Raw genomic sequence first — 24,402 nt, forward strand, 5'->3', positions numbered from 1 at the left:
CTGTGAAGTTCATAACTTATTTCATCTGTAGCCTAATAAACTACATGGTTTCTCAAGTCGTAGTGGGAGAACCACACAACATATCATCACGTGACTCCAAGTTAACTAAGATGTGATGGTTGTTATATAAATATTTGCTCATAAAGGAGTTTCCACCGCTATTTCCTGCTCATAAATGTTTACTGACACAAAAGGATCCCACCCTGTAAAATGAACAAACAAATTGCCTGCCTGCATTTATAAAATTGTTCAGGCATATCCTGTTTCCGTCAGCCCGGTCATTACTTTTGAAATGGTTGGATCAATATCCACCTTCATGATGTGGATGAAGCCTGATTTGGAATGTCTGAGTAGTTCTATATGATGTCATAATTCACCCCTCTGATAATCAAGTGATGTTTGGAATGTCTGAGTAGTTCTTTCTGATGTCATAATACACTCTGATAGTGATACATTTGCTCCATTGTTTCCATGTCAGTTGGCTTCCCACTCTGATGATTTATATCTGACAGAGGGGCTTTAAATGAATAGTATGGTGACATCTTAGTGGGGCTTGAAGTAAATAGGATTATTAATCATAAACTCCTATAGCAACAATACACTGCAGCTTTGACATCAAGAAGAGAATGGGCTGATGGGTGGTGGTGCTACTCTATAGGTAAGGCTGTCCAATATGAATGTTCAATACACACAATAGGTTGATCAGTAGCCAGTTAGCTAGCTGCTACAGTCCAATATCAATGTTCAATACACACAATAGGTTGATCGGTAGCCAGTTAGTTAGGTGCTACGTTGTTAGCAACACGGCAGCTAGCTATCAACAAAGTCAAAATGCACTCCAGGCCTGGTGGTAGCAGCAGTGCACTACAACCACTGTTTACCGGAGCTTCATGAGAGGAGAATAATTAGCCTGTATACAGCTTGATTAACCACGGAGCTTCCTGAGAGGAACATAATTAGCCTGTATATAGCTTGATTAACCACGGAGCTTCCTGAGAGGAGAATAATTAGCCTGTATACAGCTTGATTAACCACGGAGCTTCCTGAGAGGAACATAATTAGCCTGTATATAGCTTGATTAACCACGGAGCTTCCTGAGAGGAACATAATTAGCCTGTATATAGCTTGATTAACCACGGAGCTTCCTGAGAGGAACATAATTAGCCTGTATATAGCTTGATTAACCACGGAGCTTCATGAGAGGAGAATAATTAGCCTGTATACAGCTTGATTAACCACGGAGCTTCCTGAGAGGAACATAATTAGCCTGTATACAGCTTGATTAACCACGGAGCTTCCTGAGAGGAACATAATTAGCCTGTATATAGCTTGATTAACCACGGAGCTTCCTGAGAGGAGAATAATTAGCCTGTATACAGCTTGATTAACCACGGAGCTTCCTGAGAGGAACATAATTAGCCTGTATATAGCTTGATTAACCACGTTTCCATCCAAAGTTTTATGTCAGTAAAGTCATACCGTACAAAAAACTCACGTCAGCTGCTATTCCACAGGTAAGGCTGCACAGTCCTATTCCACAGGTAAGGCTGTACAGTCCTATTCCACAGGTAAGGCTGTACAGTCCTATTCCACAGGTAAGGCTGTACAGTCCTATTCCGCAGGTAAGGCTGTACAGTCCTATTCCACAGGTAAGGCTGTACAGTCCTATTCCACAGGTAAGGCTGCACAGTCCTATTCCACAGGTAAGGCTGCACAGTCCTATTCCACAGGTAAGGCTGTACAGTCCTATTCCACAGGTAAGGCTGTACAGTCCTATTCCACAGGTAAGGCTGTACAGTCCTATTCCGCAGGTAAGGCTGTACAGTCCTATTCCACAGGTAAGGCTGTACAGTCCTATTCCGCAGGTAAGGCTGTACAGTCCTATTCCACAGGTAAGGCTGTACAGTCCTATTCCACAGGTAAGGCTGTACAGTCCTATTCCACAGGTAAGGCTGTACAGTCCTATTCCGCAGGTAAGGCTGCACAGTCCTATTCCGCAGGTAAGGCTGTACAGTCCTATTCCACAGGTAAGGCTGTACAGTCCTATTCCACAGGTAAGGCTGTACAGTCCTATTCCACAGGTAAGGCTGTACAGTCCAATATGAATGTTAAATACTGGCCAGGACACTTGAAAAAATAGATTTTAATCTTAATGAACCCTTCCTGGTTAAATAAAGTTTAAATAAAAAATGTAATTACATTTTTATAAATTCCACATTAGAGGTATTCTTCCCCAGATTGAGGAACTTCGCCTACTCTCTAGTAACTGTACAGGTGGGAATGCAGGTAAGGCTGTACAGTCCTATTCTACTCTCTAGTAACTGTACAGGTGGGGATGCAGGTAAGGCTGTACAGTCCTATTCTACTCTCTAGTAACTGTACAGGTGGGAATGCAGGTAAGGCTGTACAGTCCTATTCTACTCTCTAGTAACTGTACAGGTGGGAATGCAGGTAAGGCTGTACAGTCCTATTCTACTCTCTAGTAACTGTACAGGTGGGGATGCAGGTAAGGCTGTACAGTCCTATTCTACTCTCTAGTAACTGTACAGGTGGGGATGCAGGTAAGGCTGTACAGTCCTATTCTACTCTCTAGTAACTGTACAGGTGGGGATGCAGGTAAGGCTGTACAGTCCTATTCTACTCTCTAGTAACTGTACAGGTGGGGATGCAGGTAAGGCTGTACAGTCCTATTCTACTCTCTAGTAACTGTACAGGTGGGAATGCAGGTAAGGCTGTACAGTCCTATTCTACTCTCTAGTAACTGTACAGGTGGGGATGCAGGTAAGGCTGTACAGTCCTATTCTACTCTCTAGTAACTGTACAGGTGGGAATGCAGGTAAGGCTGTACAGTCCTATTCTACTCTCTAGTAACTGTACAGGTGGGAATGCAGGTAAGGCTGTACAGTCCTATTCTATGGATGAAGCCTGATTTGGAATGTCTGAGTAGTTCTATCTGATGTCATAATACACTCCTCTGATAATCAAGTGATATTTGGAATGTCTGAGTAGTTCTATCTGATGGATGATATATTGGTGAGCATATCGGAATCGGCCAATATTTGATAAAAATGCCAACATCGGCATCAGCCTGATGTCTAGTTTAACGCCGATGTGCAAAACTGATGTCAAAGCTGACGTGACATTCTGATATAACGTAGGTAGATGACCTACATTCCTATATAACATAGGTAGATGACCTACATACCTATATAACGTAGGTAGATGACCTACATACCTATATAACGTAGGTAGATGACCTACATACCTATATAACGTAGGTAGATGACCTACATACCTATATAACGTAGGTAGATGACCTACATTCCTATATAACATAGGTAGATGACCTACATACCTATATAACGTAGGTAGATGACCTACATACCTATGGTAGATGACCTACATACCTATATAACGTAGGTAGATGACCTACATACCTATATAACGTAGGTAGATGACCTACATTCCTATATAACATAGGTAGATGACCTACATACCTATATAACGTAGGTAGATGACCTACATACCTATGGTAGATGACCTACATACCTATATAACGTAGGTAGATGACCTACATACCTATATAATGTAGGTAGATGACCTACATACCTATATAACGTAGGTAGATGATCTACATACCTATATAACGTAGGTAGATGACCTACATTCCTATATAGCGTAGGTAGATGACCTACATACCTATATAACGTAGGTAGATGACCTACATACCTATATAACGTAGGTAGATGACCTACATACCTATATAACGTAGGTAGATGACCTACATTCCTATATAACGTAGGTAGATGACCTACATACCTATATAACGTAGGTAGATGACCTACATACCTATATAACGTAGGTAGATGACCTACATTCCTATATAACGTAGGTAGATGACCTACATACCTATATAACGTAGGTAGATGACCTACATACCTATATAACGTAGGTAGATGACCTACATACCTATATAACGTAGGTAGATGACCTACATTCCTATATAACGTAGGTAGATGACCTACATACCTATATAACATAGGTAGATGACCTACATACCTATATAACGTAGGTAGATGACCTACATACCTATATAACGTAGGTAGATGACCTACATACCTATATAACGTAGGTAGATGACCTACATACCTATATAACGTAGGTAGATGACCTACATACCTATATAACGTAGGTAGATGACCTACATACCTATATAACGTAGGTAGATGACCTACATACCTATATAACATAGGTAGATGACCTACATACCTATATAACGTAGGTAGATGACCTACATACCTATATAACGTAGGTAGATGACCTACATTCCTATATAACGTAGGTAGATGACCTACATACCAATATAACGTAGGTAGATGACCTACATTCCAATATAACGTAGGTAGATGACCTACATACCTATATAACGTAGGTAGATGACCTACATACCTATATAACGTAGGTAGATGACCTACATACCTATATAACGTAGGTAGATGACCTACATACCTATATAACGTAGGTAGATGACCTACATTCCTATATAACGTAGGTAGATGACCTACATACCTATATAACGTAGGTAGATGACCTACATACCTATATAACGTAGGTAGATGACCTACATACCTATATAACGTAGGTAGATGACCTACATTCCTATATAACGTAGGTAGATGACCTACATACCTATATAACATAGGTAGATGACCTACATACCTATATAACGTAGGTAGATGACCTACATACCTATATAACGTAGGTAGATGACCTACATACCTATATAACGTAGGTAGATGACCTACATACCTATATAACGTAGGTAGATGACCTACATACCTATATAACGTAGGTAGATGACCTACATACCTATATAACGTAGGTAGATGACCTACATACCTATATAACATAGGTAGATGACCTACATACCTATATAACGTAGGTAGATGACCTACATACCTATATAACGTAGGTAGATGACCTACATTCCTATATAACGTAGGTAGATGACCTACATACCAATATAACGTAGGTAGATGACCTACATTCCAATATAACGTAGGTAGATGACCTACATTCCTATATAACGTAGGTAGATGACCTACATACCAATATAACGTAGGTAGATGACCTACATACCTATATAACGTAGGTAGATGACCTACATTCCTATATAACGTAGGTAGATGACCTACATACCTATATAACGTAGGTAGATGACCTACATTCCTATATAACGTAGGTAGATGACCTACATACCTATATAACGTAGGTAGATGACCTACATACCTATATAACGTGGGTAGATGACCTACATACCTATATAACGTAGGTAGATGACCTACATTCCTATATAACGTAGGTAGATGACCTACATTCCTATATGATGATATATATATATATATATATATATATAAATAAAGAAATATATACTGGTACTGTATACCAGTCAAAAGTTTGGACACACCTTCTCATTCAAGGGACTATATATATATATCCTGTATGTGGTGTAAAAAGTATCCACATGTCTTCAGGAGTAAATGTTTAGAAACCTTAAGAAAGTTAATTGAAAGTCACCCAGTAAAATACTACTTGAGTAAAAGTCTAAAAGTATTTGGTTCTAAATATACTGAATTATCAAAAGTTAAAAGTGTAAATCATTTCAAATTCTATATTATATATATTAAATTCTATTATATTAAGCAAAGCAGACGGTAGCATTTTCTTGTTTTCAAACGATGCATTTGTGTTTAGTAGAGCTCAGATCAGAGGCAGTAGAAATGACCAGGGATGTTCTCTGTTTAGTAGAGCCAGATCAGAGGCAGTAGGTATGACCAGGGATGTTCTCTGTTTAGTAGAGCCAGATCAGAGGCAGTAGAAATGACCAGGGATGTTCTCTGTTTAGTAGAGCCTACCAGATCAGAGGTAGTAGGAATGACCAGGGATGTTCTCTGTTTAGTAGAGCTCAGATCAGAGGCAGTAGGAATGACCAGGGATGTTCTCTGTTTAGTAGAGCCTACCAGATCAGAGGCAGTAGGAATGACCAGGGATGTTCTCTGTTTAGTAGAGCCCACCAGATCAGAGGCAGAAGGAATGACCAGGGATGTTCTCTGTTTAGTAGAGCCCACCAGATCAGAGGCAGTAGGAATGACCAGGGATGTTCTCTGTTTAGTAGAGCCCACCAGATCAGAGGCAGTAGGAATGACCAGGGATGTTCTCTGTTTAGTAGAGCCCACCAGATCAGAGGCAGTAGGAATGACCAGGGATGTTCTCTGTTTAGTAGAGCCCACCAGATCAGAGGCAGTAGGAATGACCAGGGATGTTCTCTGTTTAGTAGAGCCCACCAGATCAGAAGCAGAAGGAATGACCACGTAGATTCTCTTAATAAGTGTGTGAATTTGAATATTTTCCTTGTCCTGCTTAGCATTCAAAATTGTAACGAGTACTTTTGTGTGTCAAATGTTGCATATAAAATCTTTAGTACCTCGGCATTGTGTTATATGTTAGAATGTCTAATAAACAACTATATTGTTTACATTAACAATGTTGTTTTGCCAAAATAAACTGTTACCTGCATCTGTCTGCAGACGGTACAGTTGTTTACTATATTGCCCACCCTGCTGATCAGGCTCTATCTGAACTACAGTATGCTGATCGGGCTCTATCTGAACTACAGTATGCTGATCAGGCTCTATCTGAACTACAGTATGCTGATCAGGCTCTATCTGAACTACAGTCTGCTGATCAGGCTCTATCTGAACTACAGTCTGCTGATCAGGCTCTATCTGAACTACAGTATGGTGATCGGGCTCTATCTGAACTACAGTATGCTAATCGGGCTCTATCTGAAGTACAGTATGCTGATCGGGCTCTATCTGAACAACAGTAAACATATTTACCAGGTATTACTTGTTACAGAAGACTACTGTTGTATATTGAATAGCCATTCATCCCTGTTACACCTCCTTGATGTGATGGTTTTCTATGTCTGTACCCAGTGTGATTAGTGGTTTCCATGAAGTTATTACCCCCTAAACCAGAATGTTAACCAGTTTTCTATGTCTGTACCCAGTGTGAATAGTGGTTTCCATAAAGTTATTACCCCCTAAACCAGAATGTTAACCAGTTTTCTATGTCTGTACCCAGTGTGAATAGTGGTTTCCATAAAGTTATTACCCCCTAAACCAGAATGTTAACCAGTTTTCTATGTCTGTACCCAGTGTGAATAGTGGTTTCCATAAAGTTATTACCCCCGAAACCAGAATGTTAAATGACCTTTATGATATTTTGTACCACTATTACTTTGGGGTTGGAATCCCCTCTGTCAACATCCACACTGTGAACACATCTTTAACATTCATGAACCTGCACTATCTTCATCCCTAAACTAGCAACATTAACTATTGTCTATTGTTATTCTCAATGACCTTCCTGGCCTTATGAAATCCTAGCTAAATACAATGTTCCCACCAGTTTTCATGTCTTTGGTTATGCAAACATTTGTTTACTAGATTATATTTCTCATTAAGAATAATGTTGTTTTAATTCTGCATGGGTCACGCCTGGCTTTGGTCAGGTGTTCTCTTTAAGTGAGTAAGTGTCAATGATTTTGTCAATGATTTTAATTAGAATATAGTAATGATGCTCTCTCCTCAATCACTTCCAATGCCTTTGGAAAGTATTCAGACCCCTTGACTTTTTTCAAATTTTGTTACGTTACAGCCTTATTCTAAAATGGATTAAATAAAACAATTTCCTCAGCAATCTACAATCAATACCACATAATGACATCACAATACCCCATAATGACATCACAATACCCCATAATGACATCACAATACCACATAATGATGAAGCGATAAAAGGCTTTTAGAAATTTTAGCAAATTTATTAAAAACAAAAAAACATAAATCTTATTTACATAAGTTTTCAGACCCTTTGCTCTGATCCTCGTAATTGAACTCAGGCGCATCCTGTTTCCCATTGATCACCCTTGAGATGTTTCTACAACTTGATTGGAGTCCACCTGTGGTAAATTCAATTATTATTGGGCTATTGTGTGTAGATTGATGAGGAACAAATAGAATTTAATACATTTTAGAATAAGCTGTAATGGAACAAAAGGGGTCTGAATATTTTCTGAAGGCGCTGGACAAACATTGAATATTGAACTCACTTTCAAAAAGCTTCATGAGGAAGAAAGGATTCCCAGATGATCTTTTAGATGTTCTGTCTTCAGGATGTTCTGGGTTGATGGCTGTTGGAGAGTGGAGGGGCAGTTGAGTGAGCTGGGGCCTTTTATTGCCCTTCCTCTGGGAGCCTGACAGCTTGTGACATGATGAGAGAGTGAGAGAGGGGCAGTTGAGTGAGCTGGGGCCTTTTATTGCCCTTCCTCTGGGAGCCTGACAGCTTGTGACATGATGAGAGAGAGAGAGAGGGTCGACCTGTAAGATATTTTGTGTTATAAACGTACTTCTATTTGAAGAGGTTTTTTGACCATTCAGGGACCTAATCTCAAACACTCATGAAAACAACATGACAACATCTAATATATCTATGTTTATTTTTTCAAGGTTTCTGATTTGTCCCTGTTTTTTCTGGTTTTTCGCTCTCAAAATCACACCGTTAGTAGACAAACAACAACATTAGATGTTCTCAACAATAATTAAACCACATCAGGAGACCACTTTTGAAGTCTGAGAAAAATAGAAAAACAAATCTTAGATATTTTAATTTTTGGGGTGAAGATAACAATAACTTGCAAGCAGTTGGTTCAGAATAACTATGGCAAAAAATGAATACAAATTATACCACCACCCAAAAGGGCACTTCAAAGACTGGAAGGGCAAAGGGGCATGTGCTCTACAAAGGTAGAGCCCTCTCTGTCCACCTCCTATCTGTCCTTAAACAAAGTGGGCACTACTTCATGAGGCAACACCAACACTCACCTAAATAGTCCATATGCCACTGGGTGAGAGAAGTTTTCATTATTTTTGGGCAGCATTATGTGAGGTGTTATTATGTGTTCTTACCGATGAGCCTTGGTCAATTGAGCTTGGAATATGCCACCCTCTTCAATCTGTCACCTAATCCTGTCTAATGGGCAGGTCAGGCCTGGAGGAAAGTATTGGCTGTAGGAAGGAATAGAACACATAACATCTGGCTGTTTTTAAATGACTTCTTATGACATTGCTTGCCAGAATAGACGTTGTAATGGATCCCCCCCCCCCCCCCCCCCAGTCTGCGTTACCCACTCCAGTCAGCAGGCGGCGATGTGAGTCTTTCAGGTGATGCTTCTTGCGTGACGTATAATCTAGTGGACGGAACAGTAGGCTTCTTCAACAGCGACAAAAGGCTTTCTGATTCAGCCATCGCGGTGGTTTGCTAGCAAACATAAAACTGAAACGTTTAAGATCTTTAGACCAATCTTGTGTATATTAATCTTAGTGTTTAGAACATCATTCTGTTTACCTATCTACTCGTTCATTTAAACGCAATTTGCTTGTTAAATTAGCAAATGTGTTACATTGGTTCTGCACTAGGCTAATCTCCCGGAGCATTTTTTATTTTTATTTATTTCACCTTTATTTAACCAGGTAGACTAGTTGAGAACAAGTTCTCTTTTACAACTGCGAACTGGCATGAGCTCACTAAACGTGAAGGAGAAAGAAGTGCACCTCATCTAAAATAATAGGCTTTTAAAATTCAATATAGGTGCATAATTTCTACTAAAAGGCACGACCCTTTAACATTTGCAACACAAACAGTATTTTACAAAATCATGATGAAAGTTTTAGGCTCTTTTTAGACATATTCATGCCTCTTGTAAGTCTCTGTGATTGTAATAGAAGATCATAAGTTTACCATCAGTTTGATGTTCTCATTCACACAGGAGAGAGACATGACTATGGTGGATCCTCTGGGGAGCCTCAACAACATCCTGATGCTGACGAGGCAGAGAAGAGTCTCTCCAGATCAGAACACCAGATGGTACAGCTTGGTCTGGTCTAGCATACAGCTTGCTCTATCGGGCTCTGGGCTGGGTTTCTGTAAAGCACTTTATGTCAACAGTGACATCAGCATCCATAATGATATGTGTCTGTATCCCCTCTTTATGGTTACCAGGACAACGTTATTCCTTCCTCCCTGCCGCAGTCCCCGTGTCGTTCCTCTCCCGGTAGCACCTTACTGCTGGGTATAAAGAGGTTGTCTGTGCTGCTGGTGGACTGCAGGAAAACAACGGGGCTGAGTGGAACTGTGAGAGGAGAAGAGATGAAAGGATCAGATTTGACTCATCAAAGTAAGTGCTGTAGTTTAGTTTGAACAAATACAATAGATCTGCCACACTGGTATCTGTTACCAGGACAACCAGCAGAGTTCTGTTAGTTGACAGGAAGATAGACTGGTGGATATGGATGTTATGAATATCATAACACTGAAAAAGGATTCTGCCAATGAAAAGAGAGGAACCAATTGACCATATAAATCCTTGATGAAAGTTAGTTTTAGAGAGAAAGTTTCAAGATGATCCAATGTAAGGTTCATGTTTTACAAAAACTTTTTCTCAAAACATTATGGATGTTACATTGTCTGTCCCAGTCAACCCCCCCTGTCTTTACAAGACTGTAGAACATACAAGCTAAACTCAAGACCCTTCAAGTTGGTCTGTATTGCTTCATTAACATCTCATCTTCAGAACTTCGATCGGGGACAGCTGTGAGTGTTAAAAACATGGACAAAACTCTTTGGCCTCCTCTGTAATGAACGCTCTCTAAGCCGTTTCTATCAGCCAGACTTGGCCTCCTCTGTAATGAAAGCTCTCTAAGCCGTTTCTATCAGCCAGACTTGGCCTCCTCTGTAATGAAAGCTGTAATGAAAGCTCTCTAAGCCGTTTCTATCAGCCAGACTTGGCCTCCTATGTAATGGAAGCTCTCTAAGCCCGTTTCTATCAGCCAGACTTGGCCTCCTCTGTAATGAAAGTTCTATCAGCCAGACTTGGCCTCCTCTGTAATGAAAGCTCTATCAGCCAGACTTGGCCTCCTCTGTAATGAAAGCTCTCTAAGCCCGTTTCTATCAGCCAGACTTGGCCTCCTCTGTAATGGTCAAATGAATGTAATTTCCTAATTGATCAGGTCAAATAAAGCCTGAACTCCAACATTTTTCAAATATTGCACCATTGCTTGGGCTCCTGAGTGGCACAGCGGTCGAAGGCACTGCATCTCCGTGCTAGAGGCGTCACTACAGACCCTGGTTCGATTCCAGGCTGTACATTAAGTGTGTGTCCTCAGGCCCCTACTCTTCCTGGGGTCCAGCTAAACTAAGGCATATCTACAACACATTAAGTGTGTTCCCTCAGGCCCCTACTCTTCCTGGGGTCCAGCTAAACTAAGGCATATCTACAACACATTAAGTGTGTTCCCTCAGGCCCCTACTCTTCCTGGGGTCCAGCTAAACTAAGGCATATCTACAACACATTAAGTGTGTGTCCTCAGGCCCCTACTCTTCCTGGGGTCCAGCTAAACTAAGGCATATCTACAACACATTAAGTGTGTTCCCTCAGGCCCCTACTCTTCCTGGGGTCCAGCTAAACTAAGGCATATCTACAACACATTAAGTGTGTGTCCTCAGGCCCCTACTCTTCCTGGGGTCCAGCTAAACTAAGGCATATCTACAACACATTAAGTGTGTGTCCTCAGGCCCCTACTCTTCCTGGGGTCCAGCTAAACTAAGGCATATCTACAACACATTAAGTGTGTGTCCTCAGGCCCCTACTCTTCCTGGGGTCCAGCTAAACTAAGGCATATCTACAACACATTAAGTGTGTGTCCTCAGGCCCCTACTCTTCCTGGGGTCCAGCTAAACTAAGGCATATCTACAACACATTAAGTGTGTTCCCTCAGGCCCCTACTCTTCCTGGGGTCCAGCTAAACTAAGGCATATCTACAACACATTAAGTGTGTTCCCTCAGGCCCCTACTCTTCCTGGGGTCCAGCTAAACTAAGGCATATCTACAACACATTAAGTGTGTGTCCTCAGGCCCCTACTCTTCCTGGGGTCCAGCTAAACTAAGGCATATCTACAACACATTAAGTGTGTGTCCTCAGGCCCCTACTCTTCCTGGGGTCCAGCTAAACTAAGGCATATCTACAACACATTAAGTGTGTTCCCTCAGGCCCCTACTCTTCCTGGGGTCCAGCTAAACTAAGACATATCTACAACACATTAAGTGTGTGTCCTCAGGCCCCTACTCTTCCTGGGGTCCAGCTAAACTAAAGCATATCTACAACACATTAAGTGTGTTCCCTCAGGCCCCTACTCTTCCTGGGGTCCAGCTAAACTAAGGCATATCTACAACACATTAAGTGTGTTCCCTCAGGCCCCTACTCTTCCTGGGGTCCAGCTAAACTAAGGCATATCTACAACACATTAAGTGTGTTCCCTCAGGCCCCTACTCTTCCTGGGGTCCAGCTAAACTAAGGCATATCTACAACACATTAAGTGTGTTCCCTCAGGCCCCTACTCTTCCTGGGGTCCAGCTAAACTGTAGAATCCCCCTGTACTGTAGATGGATGACACGTAGTGAGGAATCCCCCTGTATGGACATTCTACTGTAGAAGGATGACACGTAGTGAGGAATCCCCCTGTATGGACATTCTACTGTAGAAGGATGACACGTAGTGAGGAATCCCCCTGTATGGACATTCTACTGTAGAAGGATGACACATAGTGAGGAATCCCCCTGTATGGACATTCTACTGTAGAAGGATGACACGTAGTGAGGAATTCCCCTTTATGGACATTCTACTGTAGAAGGATGACACGTAGTGAGGATTTCCCCTGTATGGACATTCTACTGTAGAAGGATGACACAAATTGAGGAATCCCCCTGTATGGACATTCTACTGTAGAAGGATGACACGTAGTGAGGAATCCCCCTGTATGGACATTCTACTGTAGAAGGATGACACGTAGTGAGGAATTCCCCTGTATGGACATTCTACTGTAGAAGGATGACACGTAGTGAGGAAGAGCACTTGCCTGTAAGTCTCTCTGGATAAGAGGGTCTGATAAATGACTAAAATGTATGTGGAGATTTCATTCAGGTCTCCCTGTTTTAACCACTCTTTTTATCTTTGGCAGAAGAGAGACCCGACTCAGAGGAACCAGAGACGTCTGAACCAGTGAGACGACACCACTGTTCCCAGTGTGGAAAGAGTTTTAACCATTTAGGAAATCTTAAAAACCACAAGAGAACACACGCAGAGAAGTCTTACAACTGCTCTCACTGTGCAAAGAGTTTTACTCATTTATGTAGGCTAAAATCGCATGAGAGACGACACACAGGAGATAAGCCTTACCAATGCTCTCAGTGTGGTAAGAGATTTTTTGAGTCAACAGAACTGAAAGTTCATAAGATAATACACACAGGGGAAAAACCATTCCAATGCTCCCAGTGTGTAAAGACATTTTCCCGGCCAGGGGACCTGAAATCACATGAGAGAATACACACAGGGGAAAAGCCGTACCACTGTTCCCAGTGTGGAAAGAGTTTTACAAGTTTAAAAGTCTTGAAAATGCATGAGAGACGACACACAGGGGAAAAACCATTCCAATGCTCTCAGTGTGGTAAGAGATATGTTGCGTCAACAGAACTTAAAGTTCATAAGAGAATACACACATGGGGAAAACCATTCCAATGCTCTCAGTGTGTAAAGACATTTTCCCGACCAGGGGACCTGAAATTACACGAGAGAATACACACAGGGGAAAGGCCGTACCACTGTTCCCAGTGTGGAAAGAGTTTTACAAGGTTAAACATCTTGAAAATGCATGAGAGAATACACACAGGGGAAAAACCATTCCAATGCTCTCAGTGTGTAAAGACATTTTCCCGACCAGGGGAACTGAAATTACACGAGAGAATACACACAGGGGAAAAGCCGTACCACTGTTCCCAGTGTGGAAAGAGTTTTACTCAGTTAGGGAGTCTGAAAAGTCATAAGCGAATACACTCTGGAGAGAAGCCTTATCGCTGCTCCAAATGTGGAATTGCCTTTTCAGAGTCAAAAACCTTGAAAATGCATGAGAGAATACACACAGGTGAGAAGCCGTACCACTGTTCCTACTGTGGAAAGAGTTTTAGAAAATCGCAACAGCTGAAACAACACGAGAGAATACACACAGGAGAAAAGCCTTACCACTGTTCTCAGTGTGGAATGAGTTTTAGGCTTTTAACGGGCCTCAAAGGTCATATGCAAATGCACTCTGGAGAGAAGTCAAACACATGTTCTCATTGTGGAAAGAGTTTTCTGAGGTTAAGCACTCTGAAATCGCATGAGCATATACACACACAAAAAAAACTCCAATGTTCCTTGTGTGGAAAGCGGTTTACCCAGTTAGAAGCCCTGATTGTGCATCACAGGACACACACAGGCGGGGATAAGACCTACCACTGCTCCCAGTGTGGAAAGAGATTTAACTGGTTAAGGCACCTGAATAAGCATGAAAGAATACATACACAGGAGGAGAAGACATACCACTGCTCTCAGTGTGGAAAGACATTTTCCCAGCCAGAGGACCTGAAATCACATGAGAGAATAGAGAGGCTGTGTTCTGACTTGTGTTTCTGACTGATCATTTGTGTTTTTGTTTCATGCCACGTGAAATCAAATTGTATGAAACCAGAAAAAAATGTTCACTTTTGTTGTTTTTTCATTTAGAGACATGATCATTTATTTTATTTATTTTATTTTTTATTTTACCTTTATTTAACCAGGCAAGTCAGTTAAGAACAAATTCTTATTTTCAATGACGGCCTGGGAACAGTGGGTTAACTGCCTGTTCAGGGGCAGAACGACAGATTTGTACCTTGTCAGCTCGGGGGTTTGAACTCGCAACCTTCCGGTTACTAGTCCAACGCTCTAACCACTAGGCTACCCTGCCGCCCCATCACGTCTAATATCAGATTAAATATTTAAAACGGTCTGTTTGGTTTTGATGAGCTTTGATTGATTTGATAAGTATAAACCCTCTGTTGTTCATCATATGATTTTCTATTTGTTAAGGGATTTTTTTATTATCAATAATGACTAATTATGTATACATTTCAATCAGGACTGACTAATCAGAATACTATTATGTTACTGTATAGATGTATGAATTTTCTTTTAATCCTAGTACTGAATATAATGTGTGTAAATATAATCAAGAATTAGAACAATGACTTTCTGTTCCTTGGTAGAAATGAATGAACTTATCGTCAGACTGGCTAGAATGCTTATCTACACAGGCAGACTTTGGCTCGGTCATAAATGTGGGAAGGCTTGAGAACTATACAGCCATTGTACCGGTGTGGAGAAGAGGCGGTACGAAGACTAATGACGTCATTTTCAGTTTATAACCCGTTGTAAAATGTTTCATGTTCAGTACTCTCGAGAATAAACACTGCTGATTGATTTCGAGACTGGTCTCTGTCCATTTTATGCACAAAAAAAAGAGTCTTACAAATTCTTAGGAGTGTTTAACCGTGTTTAATTTAATTGGGTAATAAAACATGTAGGACTTTAAATCCAGTAACACTATTGCAAAGAGTCAACGATTACATAAGTAAGTAAGTGGCACAAGTCTTTGTGTTTGTATTTATGATGGATTCCTCCCTAAACTAAGGCATATCTACAACACATTAAGTGTGTGTCCTCAGGCCCCTACTCTTCCTGGGGTCCAGCTAAACTAAGGCATATCTACAACACATTAAGTGTGTTCCCTCAGGCCCCTACTCTTCCTGGGGTCCAGCTAAACTAAGGCAGTTAAACATTTTAAAAACATTACAAAACATTCAAAACAGATTTCACAGCACATTAAGTGTGTGTCCTCAGACCTCTACTCTACTACCACATATCTACAACATATTGTGTGTCCTCAGGCTTCTACTCTACTACCACATATCTACAACATAGTGTGTGTCCTCAGGCCTCTACTCTACTACCACATATCTACAACATAGTGTGTGTCCTCAGGCCTCTACTCTACTACCACATATCTACAACATATTGTGTGTCCTCAGGCCTCTACTCTACTACGACATATCTACAACATTAGTGTGTGTCCTCAGGCCTCTACTCTACTACCACATATCTACAACATAGTGTGTGTCCTCAGGCCTCTACTCTACTACCACATATCTACAACATATTGTGTGTCCTCAGGCCTCTACTCTACTACCACATATCTACAACATATCGTGTGTCCTCAGGCCTCTACTCTACTACCACATATCTACAACATATTGTGTGTCCTCAGGCCTCTACTCTACTACCACATATCTACAACATATTGTGTGCCCTAAGGCCTCTTCTCTACTACCACATATCTACAACATATTGTGTGCCCTCAGGCCTCTACTCTACTACCACATATCTACAACATATTGTGTGTCCTCAGGCCTCTACTCTACTACCACATATCTACAACATATTGTGTGCCCTCAGGCCTCTACTCTACTACCACATATCTACAACATAGTGTGTGTCCTCAGGCCTCTACTCTACTACTACATATATACAACATATTGTGTGCCCTCAGGCCTCTACTATACTATCACATATCTACAACATAGTGTGTGCCCTCAGGCCTCTACTCTACTACCACATATCTACAACATAGAGTGTGCCCTCAGGCCTCTACTCTACTACCACATATCTACAACATATTGTGTGTCCTCAGGCCTCTACTCTACTACCACATATCTACAACATATTGTGTGCCCTCAGGCCTCTACTCTACTACCACATATCTACAACATAGTGTGTGTCCTCAGGCCTCTACTCTACTACCACATATATACAACATATTGTGTGCCCTCAGGCCTCTACTCTACTATCACATATCTACAACATAGTGTGTGTCCTCAGGCATCTACTCTACTACCACATATCTACAACATATTGTGTGCCCTCAGGCCTCTACTCTACTATCACATATCTACAACATATTAAGTGTCTTCCCTCAGGCCTCTACTCTACTACCACATATCTACAACATATTGTGTGTCCTCAGGCCTCTACTCTACTACCACATATCTACAACATATTAAGTGTCTTCCCTCAGGCCTCTACTCTACTACCACATATCTACAACATATTGTGTGTCCTCAGGCCTCTACTCTACTACCACATATCTACAACATATTGTGTTCCCTCAGGCCTCTACTCTACTACCACATATCTACAACATATTGTGTGTCCTCAGGCCTCTACTCTACTACCACATATCTACAACATATTGTGTGTCCTCAGGCCTCTACTCCACTACCACATATCTACAACATATTGTGTGTCCTCAGGCCTCTACTCTACTACCACATATCTACAACATATTGTGTGTCCTCAGGCCTCTACTCCACTACCACATATCTACAACATATTGTGTGCCCTCAGGCCTCTACTCTACTACCACATATCTACAACATATTGTGTGTCCTCAGGCCTCTACTCTACTACCACATATCTACAACACTAAATCCATGTGTACGTGTGTGTATAGACCCCCAACTTTCCAACCTGAAGATCACTGACATCGTGATTTGACCTTGTTTTTTTTCCCAGAGTTCCCAGTTGTCTTGAGAGTTCCGTTATTCCACCATGTCAGAGAAAACACTGTTGATGATTTCAAAAAGGATTTGATGAATGCAACACATTTTTCTGGATTCAAATCATATTTTGTGTTAGCTACTAGTGGATGTTCATTTTTCATCTATGTATTGTTACACCATGTAGGAGCAGTATAGACCTAGTCTGTTCATTATCTACATGATGTATTGTTACACCATGTAGGAGCAGTATAGACCTAGTCTGTTCATTATATACAGTGCCTTGCGAAAGTACTCGGCCCCCTTGAACTTTGCGACCTTTTGCCACATTTCAGGCTTCAAACATAAAGATATAAAACTGTATTTTTTTTGTGAAGAATCAACAACAAGTGGGACACAATCATGAAGTGGAACAACATTTATTGGATATTTTAAACTTTTTTAACACATCAAAAACTGAAAAATTGGGCGTGCAAAATTATTCAGCCCCTTTACTTTCAGTGCAGCAAACTCTCTCCAGAAGTTCAGTCAGGATCTCTGAATGTTGACCTAAATGACTAATGATGAATGTGATAATGTGTAATCTAGTCTCCGTATAAATGCACCTGCACTGTGATAGTCTCAGAGGTCCGTTAAAAGCGCAGAGAGCATCATGAAGAACAAGGAACACACCAGGCAGGTCCGATATACTGTTGTGAAGAAGTTTAAAGCCGGATTTGGATACAAAAAGATTTCCCAAGCTTTAAACATCCCAAGGAGCACTGTGCAAGCGATAATATTGAAATGGAAGGAGTATCAGACCACTGCAAATCTACCAAGACCTGGCCGTCCCTCTAAACTTTCAGCTCATACAAGGAGAAGACTGATCAGAGATGCAGCCAAGAGGCCCATGATCACTCTGGATGAACTGCAGAGATCTACAGCTGAGGTGGGAGACTCTGTCCATAGGACAGCAATCAGTCGTATATTGCACAAATCTGGCCTTTATGGAAGAGTGGCAAGAAGAAAGCCATTTCTTAAAGATATCCATAAAGAGTGTTGTTTAAAGTTTGCCACAAGCCACCTGGGAGACACACCAAACATGTGGAAGAAGGTGCTCTGGTCAGATGAAACCAAAATTTAACTTTTTGGCAACAATGCAAAACGTTGTGTTTGGCGTAAAAGCAACACAGCTCATCACCCTGAACACACCATCCCCACTGTCAAACATGGTGGTGGCAGCATCATGGTTTGGGCCTGCTTTTCTTCAGCAGGGACAGGGAAGATGGTTAAAATTGATGGGAAGATGGATGGAGCCAAATACAGGACCATTCTGGAAGAACCTGATGGAGTCTGCAAAAGACCTGAGACTGGGACGGAGATTTGTCTTCCAACAAGACAATGATCCAAAACATAAAGCAAAATCTACAATGGAATGGTTCAAAAATAAACATATCCAGGTGTTAGAATGGCCAGGTCAAAGTCCAGACCTGAATCCAATCGAGAATCTGTGGAAAGAACTGAAAACTGCTGTTCACAAATGCTCTCCATCCAACCTCACTGAGCTCGAGCTGTTTTGCAAGGAGGAATTGGAAAAAATTTCAGTCTCTCGGTGTGCAAAACTGATAGAGACATGCCCCAAGCGACTTACAGCTGTAATCACAGCAAAAGGTGGTGCTACAAAGTATTAACTTAAGGGGGCTGAATAATTTTGCACGCCCAATTTTTCAGTTTTTGATGTGTTAAAAAAGTTTGAAATATCCAATAAATGTCGTTCCACTTCATGATTGTGTCCCACTTGTTGTTGATTCTTCACAAAAAAATAGTTTTATATCTTTATGTTTGAAGCCTGAAATGTGGCAAAAGGTTGCAAAGTTCAAGGGGGCCGAATACTTTCGCAAGGCACTGTACATCTACATTATGTATTGTTACACCATGTAGGAGCAGTATAGACCTAGTCTGTTCATTATATACATGATGTATTGTTACACCATGTAGGAGCAGTATAGACCTAGTCTGTTCATTATATACATGATGTATTGTTACACCATGTAGGAGCAGTATAGACCTAGTCTGTTCATTATATACATGATGTATTGTTACACCATGTAGGAGCAGTATAGACCTAGTCTGTTCATTATATACATCTACATGATGTATTGTTACACCATGTAGGAGCAGTATAGCCCTAGTCTGTTCATTTTAATATTATCTGTTCGTCTACTTGAATTAATATGAAATTGCCTTACGCACTGTTCAGATCTATCAGATCTAGCCAATCACTGTTCAGATCTATCAGATCTAGCCAATCACTGTTCAGATCTATCAGATCTAGCCAATCACTGTTCAGATCTATCAGATCTAGCCAATCACTGTTTAGATCTATCAGATCTAGCCAATCACTGTTCAGATCTATCAGATCTAGCCAATCACTGTTTAGATCTATCAGATCTAGCCAATCACTGTTCAGATTTATCAGATCTAGCCAATCACTGTTCAGATCTAGCCAATCACTGTTTAGATCTATCAGATCTAGCCAATCACTGTTCAGATCTATCAGATCTAGCCAATCACTGTTTAGATCTATCAGATCTAGCCAATCACTGTTCAGATCTATCAGATCTAGCCAATCACTGTTTAGATCTATCAGATCTAGCCAATCACTGTTCAGATCTATCAGATCTAGCCAATCACTGTTCAGATCTATCAGATCTAGCCAATCACTGTTCAGATGCCGACTTTAAGGAGAGTTGAATTGAATAGAAAAAAGGCAACAGTAAACATGTTGACCCCCACGAATGATGCAGCGCCCCCTTTGGGCCAATCAGTGTAATTTAGCAAATGCCGGATCTATTGCAAAAACACATCATTCACCCAAGTTTCGTCAAAATTAGCCCAGTGGTGTCTTGAGATATAATTTGAGTTAGCTAGACTCATATCCCTGAGCATGTGTGCCAAATTTCACCACTCTGAGTCAAACAGATCACCTACCGTGTGGTAGATATGAATGTTCTTGCATATATTGAGTCTTGACCGTGTTTGCAACATGTGTACCAAATGTTGTTACAATACGAATATCCTTGGACTGATTTATGTGCCAGACCACGCCCACCTGCAGGGTTATTGGTCAAATAGCAGCCATTTTATTTTAGGTACAAGTCTGGAAAACATTTTGTTTAGAGACTTTTGGCCATAGATGCCACATCATTCGGTGCCAGAAGAGTAGCGTTTCCGGTGTTTTCCACAAAATTCCAAAGTTTACCACAGTCACAAAGTCAGAAGGTCCGTCTACTTGACCAATCAGATGAGGGAGTGTATTCCGATTTGCATGAAACACATTTTTTTTAAATTACATTTGGAAAGTATTCAGACACCTTGCCTTTTCCACATTTTGTGACGTTACAGCCTTATTCTAAAATGGATTAGAAATATATAAAAATGCTCATCAATCAACACACAATACCCCATAATGACATCACAATACCCCATAATGACATCACAATACCTTATAATGACATCACAATACCCCATAATGACATCACAATACCCCATAATGACAAAGCGAAAAACAGGTTTTTAGAAATGTTTGCAAATGTATTCAAAATGAGAAGAAAAAAAATGAAATACCTTGTTTAAGTATTCAGACCCTTTGCTATGAGTCTCAAAAATGACCTTCGGTGCATCCTGTTTCCGTTGAGCATCCTTGAGATGTTTCTCCAACTTCATTGGGAGTCCACCTGTGGTAAATTCAATTGATTGGACTTGATTTTATATATAAGGTCCAACAGTTGACAGTGCATGTCAGAGCAAAAAGCAAGCCATGGGGTTAAACATAGAGCTCCGAGACAGGATTGTGTCGAGGCACAGATCTGGGGAAGGGAGACAAAACATTTCTGCAACATTGACGGTCCCCAAGAACACAGTGGCCTCTATCATTCTTAAATGGAAGGAGTTTGGAACCACCAAGACTCTTCCTAGAGTTGGCCGCCCAGACAAACTGACCAATCAGGGGAGAAGGGCCTTGGTCAAGGAGATGATCGATGGAAAGATGAACGGAGAAAAGTACAGAGAGATTCTTGATGAAAATCTGCTCCAGAGCGCTCAGGACCTCAGACTGGGGCGAAGGTTCACCCTTCCAACAGAACAACGGCCCTAAGCACACAGCCAAGACGACGCAGGTGTGGCTTCGGGCCAAGTCTCTGAATGTCACCGAGTGGCCAAGACAGAGCCCAGACTTGAACTCGATTGAACATCTCTGGAGAGACTTGAAAATAGCTGTGCAGCAACATCTCCCCATCCAACCTGACAGATCTTGAGAGGATCTGCAGAGAAAAATGGGAGAAACTCCCCAAATACTAAAAAGTGAAGCAGTCTGAATAATTAATGAATGCTCTGCATCTCGAGTTCAAGTTTGAGAACCAAATATCTAAATACATTCGGGAACAAGAATTGGCAATGTCACTCAAATTCACAACATTGAGAAAGGACCAATGTCCCTAACATTCATAACATTGAGGAAGGACCAATGTCCCCTAACATTCATAACATTGAGGAAGAACCAATATCCCTAACATTCATAACATTGAGGAAGGACCGATGTCCCTAACATTCATAACATTGAGGAAGGACCAATGTCCCTAACATTCATAACATTGAGGAAGAACCAATATCCCTAACATTCATAACATTGAGGAAGGACCAATGTCCCTAACATTCATAACATTGAGAAAGGACCAATGTCCCCTAACATTCATAACATTGAGGAAGGACCAATGTCCCTAGTAGTAGTAGCTGACTGTTAATACCCTCATCTCTGTTAATACCCTCATCTCTGTTAATACCCTCATCTCTGTTAATACCCTCATCTCTGTTAATACCCTCATCTCTGTTAATACCCTCATCTCTGTTAATACCCTCATCTCTGTTAATACCCTCATCTCTGTTAATACCCTCGTCTCTGTTAATACCCTCATCTCTGTTAATACCCTCATCTCTGTTAATACCCTCATCTCTGTTAATACCCTCATCTAAAATGAGCTCGCTGTCATAAGGTATTCCATTCCAAGCACAGAGGAGTTATTCTATTGGACAGAGGAGTTATTCTATTGGACAGAGGAGTTATTCTATTGGACAGAGGAGTTATTCTATTGGACAGAGGAGTTATTCTATTGGACAGAGGAGTTATTCTATTGGACAGAGGAGTTATTCTATTGGACAGAGGAGTTATTCTATTGGACAGAGGAGTTATTCTATTGGACAGAGAAACGATGTTGGTTTCCATACAAGCCTTTCATTCTAATAGTAATATATAATGTTGTTGACCTTCACCAGATGCCCAGCCTTTCGTTCTAATAGTAATATATCATGTTGTTGACCTTCACCAGATGCCCAGCCTTTCATTCTAATAGTAATATATCATGTTGTTGACCTTCACCACATGCCCAGCCTTTCATTCTAATAGTAATATATCATGTTGTTGACCTTCACCAGATGCCTTTCATTCTAATAGTAATATATAATGTTGTTGACCTTCACCAGATGCCTTTCATTCTAATAGTAATATATCATGTTGTTGACCTTCACCAGATGCCTTTCATTCTAATAGTAATATATCATGTTGTTGACCTTCACCAGATGCCTTTCATTCTAATAGTAATATATCATGTTGTTGACCTTCACCAGATGCCCAGCCTTTCATTCTAATAGTAATATATCATGTTGTTGACCTTCACCAGATGCCCAGCCTTTCATTCTAATAGTAATATATCATGTTGTTGACCTTCACCAGATGCCCAGCCTTTCATTCTAATAGTAATATATCATGTTGTTGACCTTCACCAGATGCCTTTCATTCTAATAGTAATATATCATGTTGTTGACCTTCACCAGATGCCCAGCCTTTCATTCTAATAGTAATATATCATGTTGTTGACCTTCACCAGATGCCCAGCCTTTCATTCTAATAGTAATATATCATGTTGTTGACCTTCACCAGATGCCCAGCCTTTCATTCTAATAGTAATATATCATGTTGTTGACCTTCACCAGATGCCCAGCCTTTCATTCTAATAGTAATATATCATGTTGTTGACCTTCACCAGATGCCTTTCATTCTAATAGTAATATATCATGTTGTTGACCTTCACCAGATGCCCAGCCTTTCATTCTAATAGTAATATATCATGTTGTTGACCTTCACCAGATGCCTTTCATTCTAATAGTAATATATCATGTTGTTGACCTTCACCAGATGCCTTTCATTCTAATAGTAATATATCATGTTGTTGACCTTCACCAGATGTCCAGCCTTTCATTCTAATAGTAATATATCATGTTGTTGACCTTCACCAGATGTCCAGCCTTTCATTCTAATAGTAATATATCATGTTGTTGACCTTCACCAGATGCCTTTCATTCTAATAGTAATATACCATGTTGTTGACCTTCACCAGATGCCTTTCATTCTAATAGTAATATATCATGTTGTTGACCTTCACCAGATGCCCAGCCTTTCATTCTAATAGTAATATATCATGTTGTTGACCTTCACCAGATGCCTTTCATTCTAATAGTAATATATCATGTTGTTGACCTTCACCAGATGTCCAGCCTTTCATTCTAATAGTAATATATCATGTTGTTGACCTTCACCAGATGCCCAGCCTTTCATTCTAATAGTAATATATCATGTTGTTGACCTTCACCAGATGCCTTTCATTCTAATAGTAATATATCATGTTGTTGACCTTCACCAGATGTCCAGCCTTTCATTCTAATAGTAATATATCATGTTGTTGACCTTCACCAGATGTCCAGCCTTTCATTCTAATAGTAAT

The 24,402-nt window shown here is 40.6% G+C and overlaps 1 protein-coding gene across 1 annotated transcript; it reads left to right on the forward strand.

Moving 5' to 3' along the window:
• The first annotated feature begins 9,938 nt into the window (after positions 1–9,938).
• On the forward strand, positions 9,939–14,796 carry LOC110487314 (zinc finger protein 883). Its single transcript, XM_036972698.1, has 3 exons — positions 9,939–9,990; positions 10,126–10,300; positions 13,141–14,796. The coding sequence occupies exons 1-3, from the start codon at positions 9,988–9,990 to the stop codon at positions 14,628–14,630; spliced, it is 1,668 nt and encodes a 555-aa protein (XP_036828593.1). The 5' UTR covers positions 9,939–9,987; the 3' UTR covers positions 14,631–14,796.
• Positions 14,797–24,402: the final 9,606 nt, after the last annotated feature.

The sequence above is a fragment of the Oncorhynchus mykiss genome, unplaced genomic scaffold, assembly GCF_013265735.2.
Source record: "Oncorhynchus mykiss isolate Arlee unplaced genomic scaffold, USDA_OmykA_1.1 un_scaffold_189, whole genome shotgun sequence".
Taxonomy (NCBI): domain Eukaryota; kingdom Metazoa; phylum Chordata; class Actinopteri; order Salmoniformes; family Salmonidae; genus Oncorhynchus; species Oncorhynchus mykiss.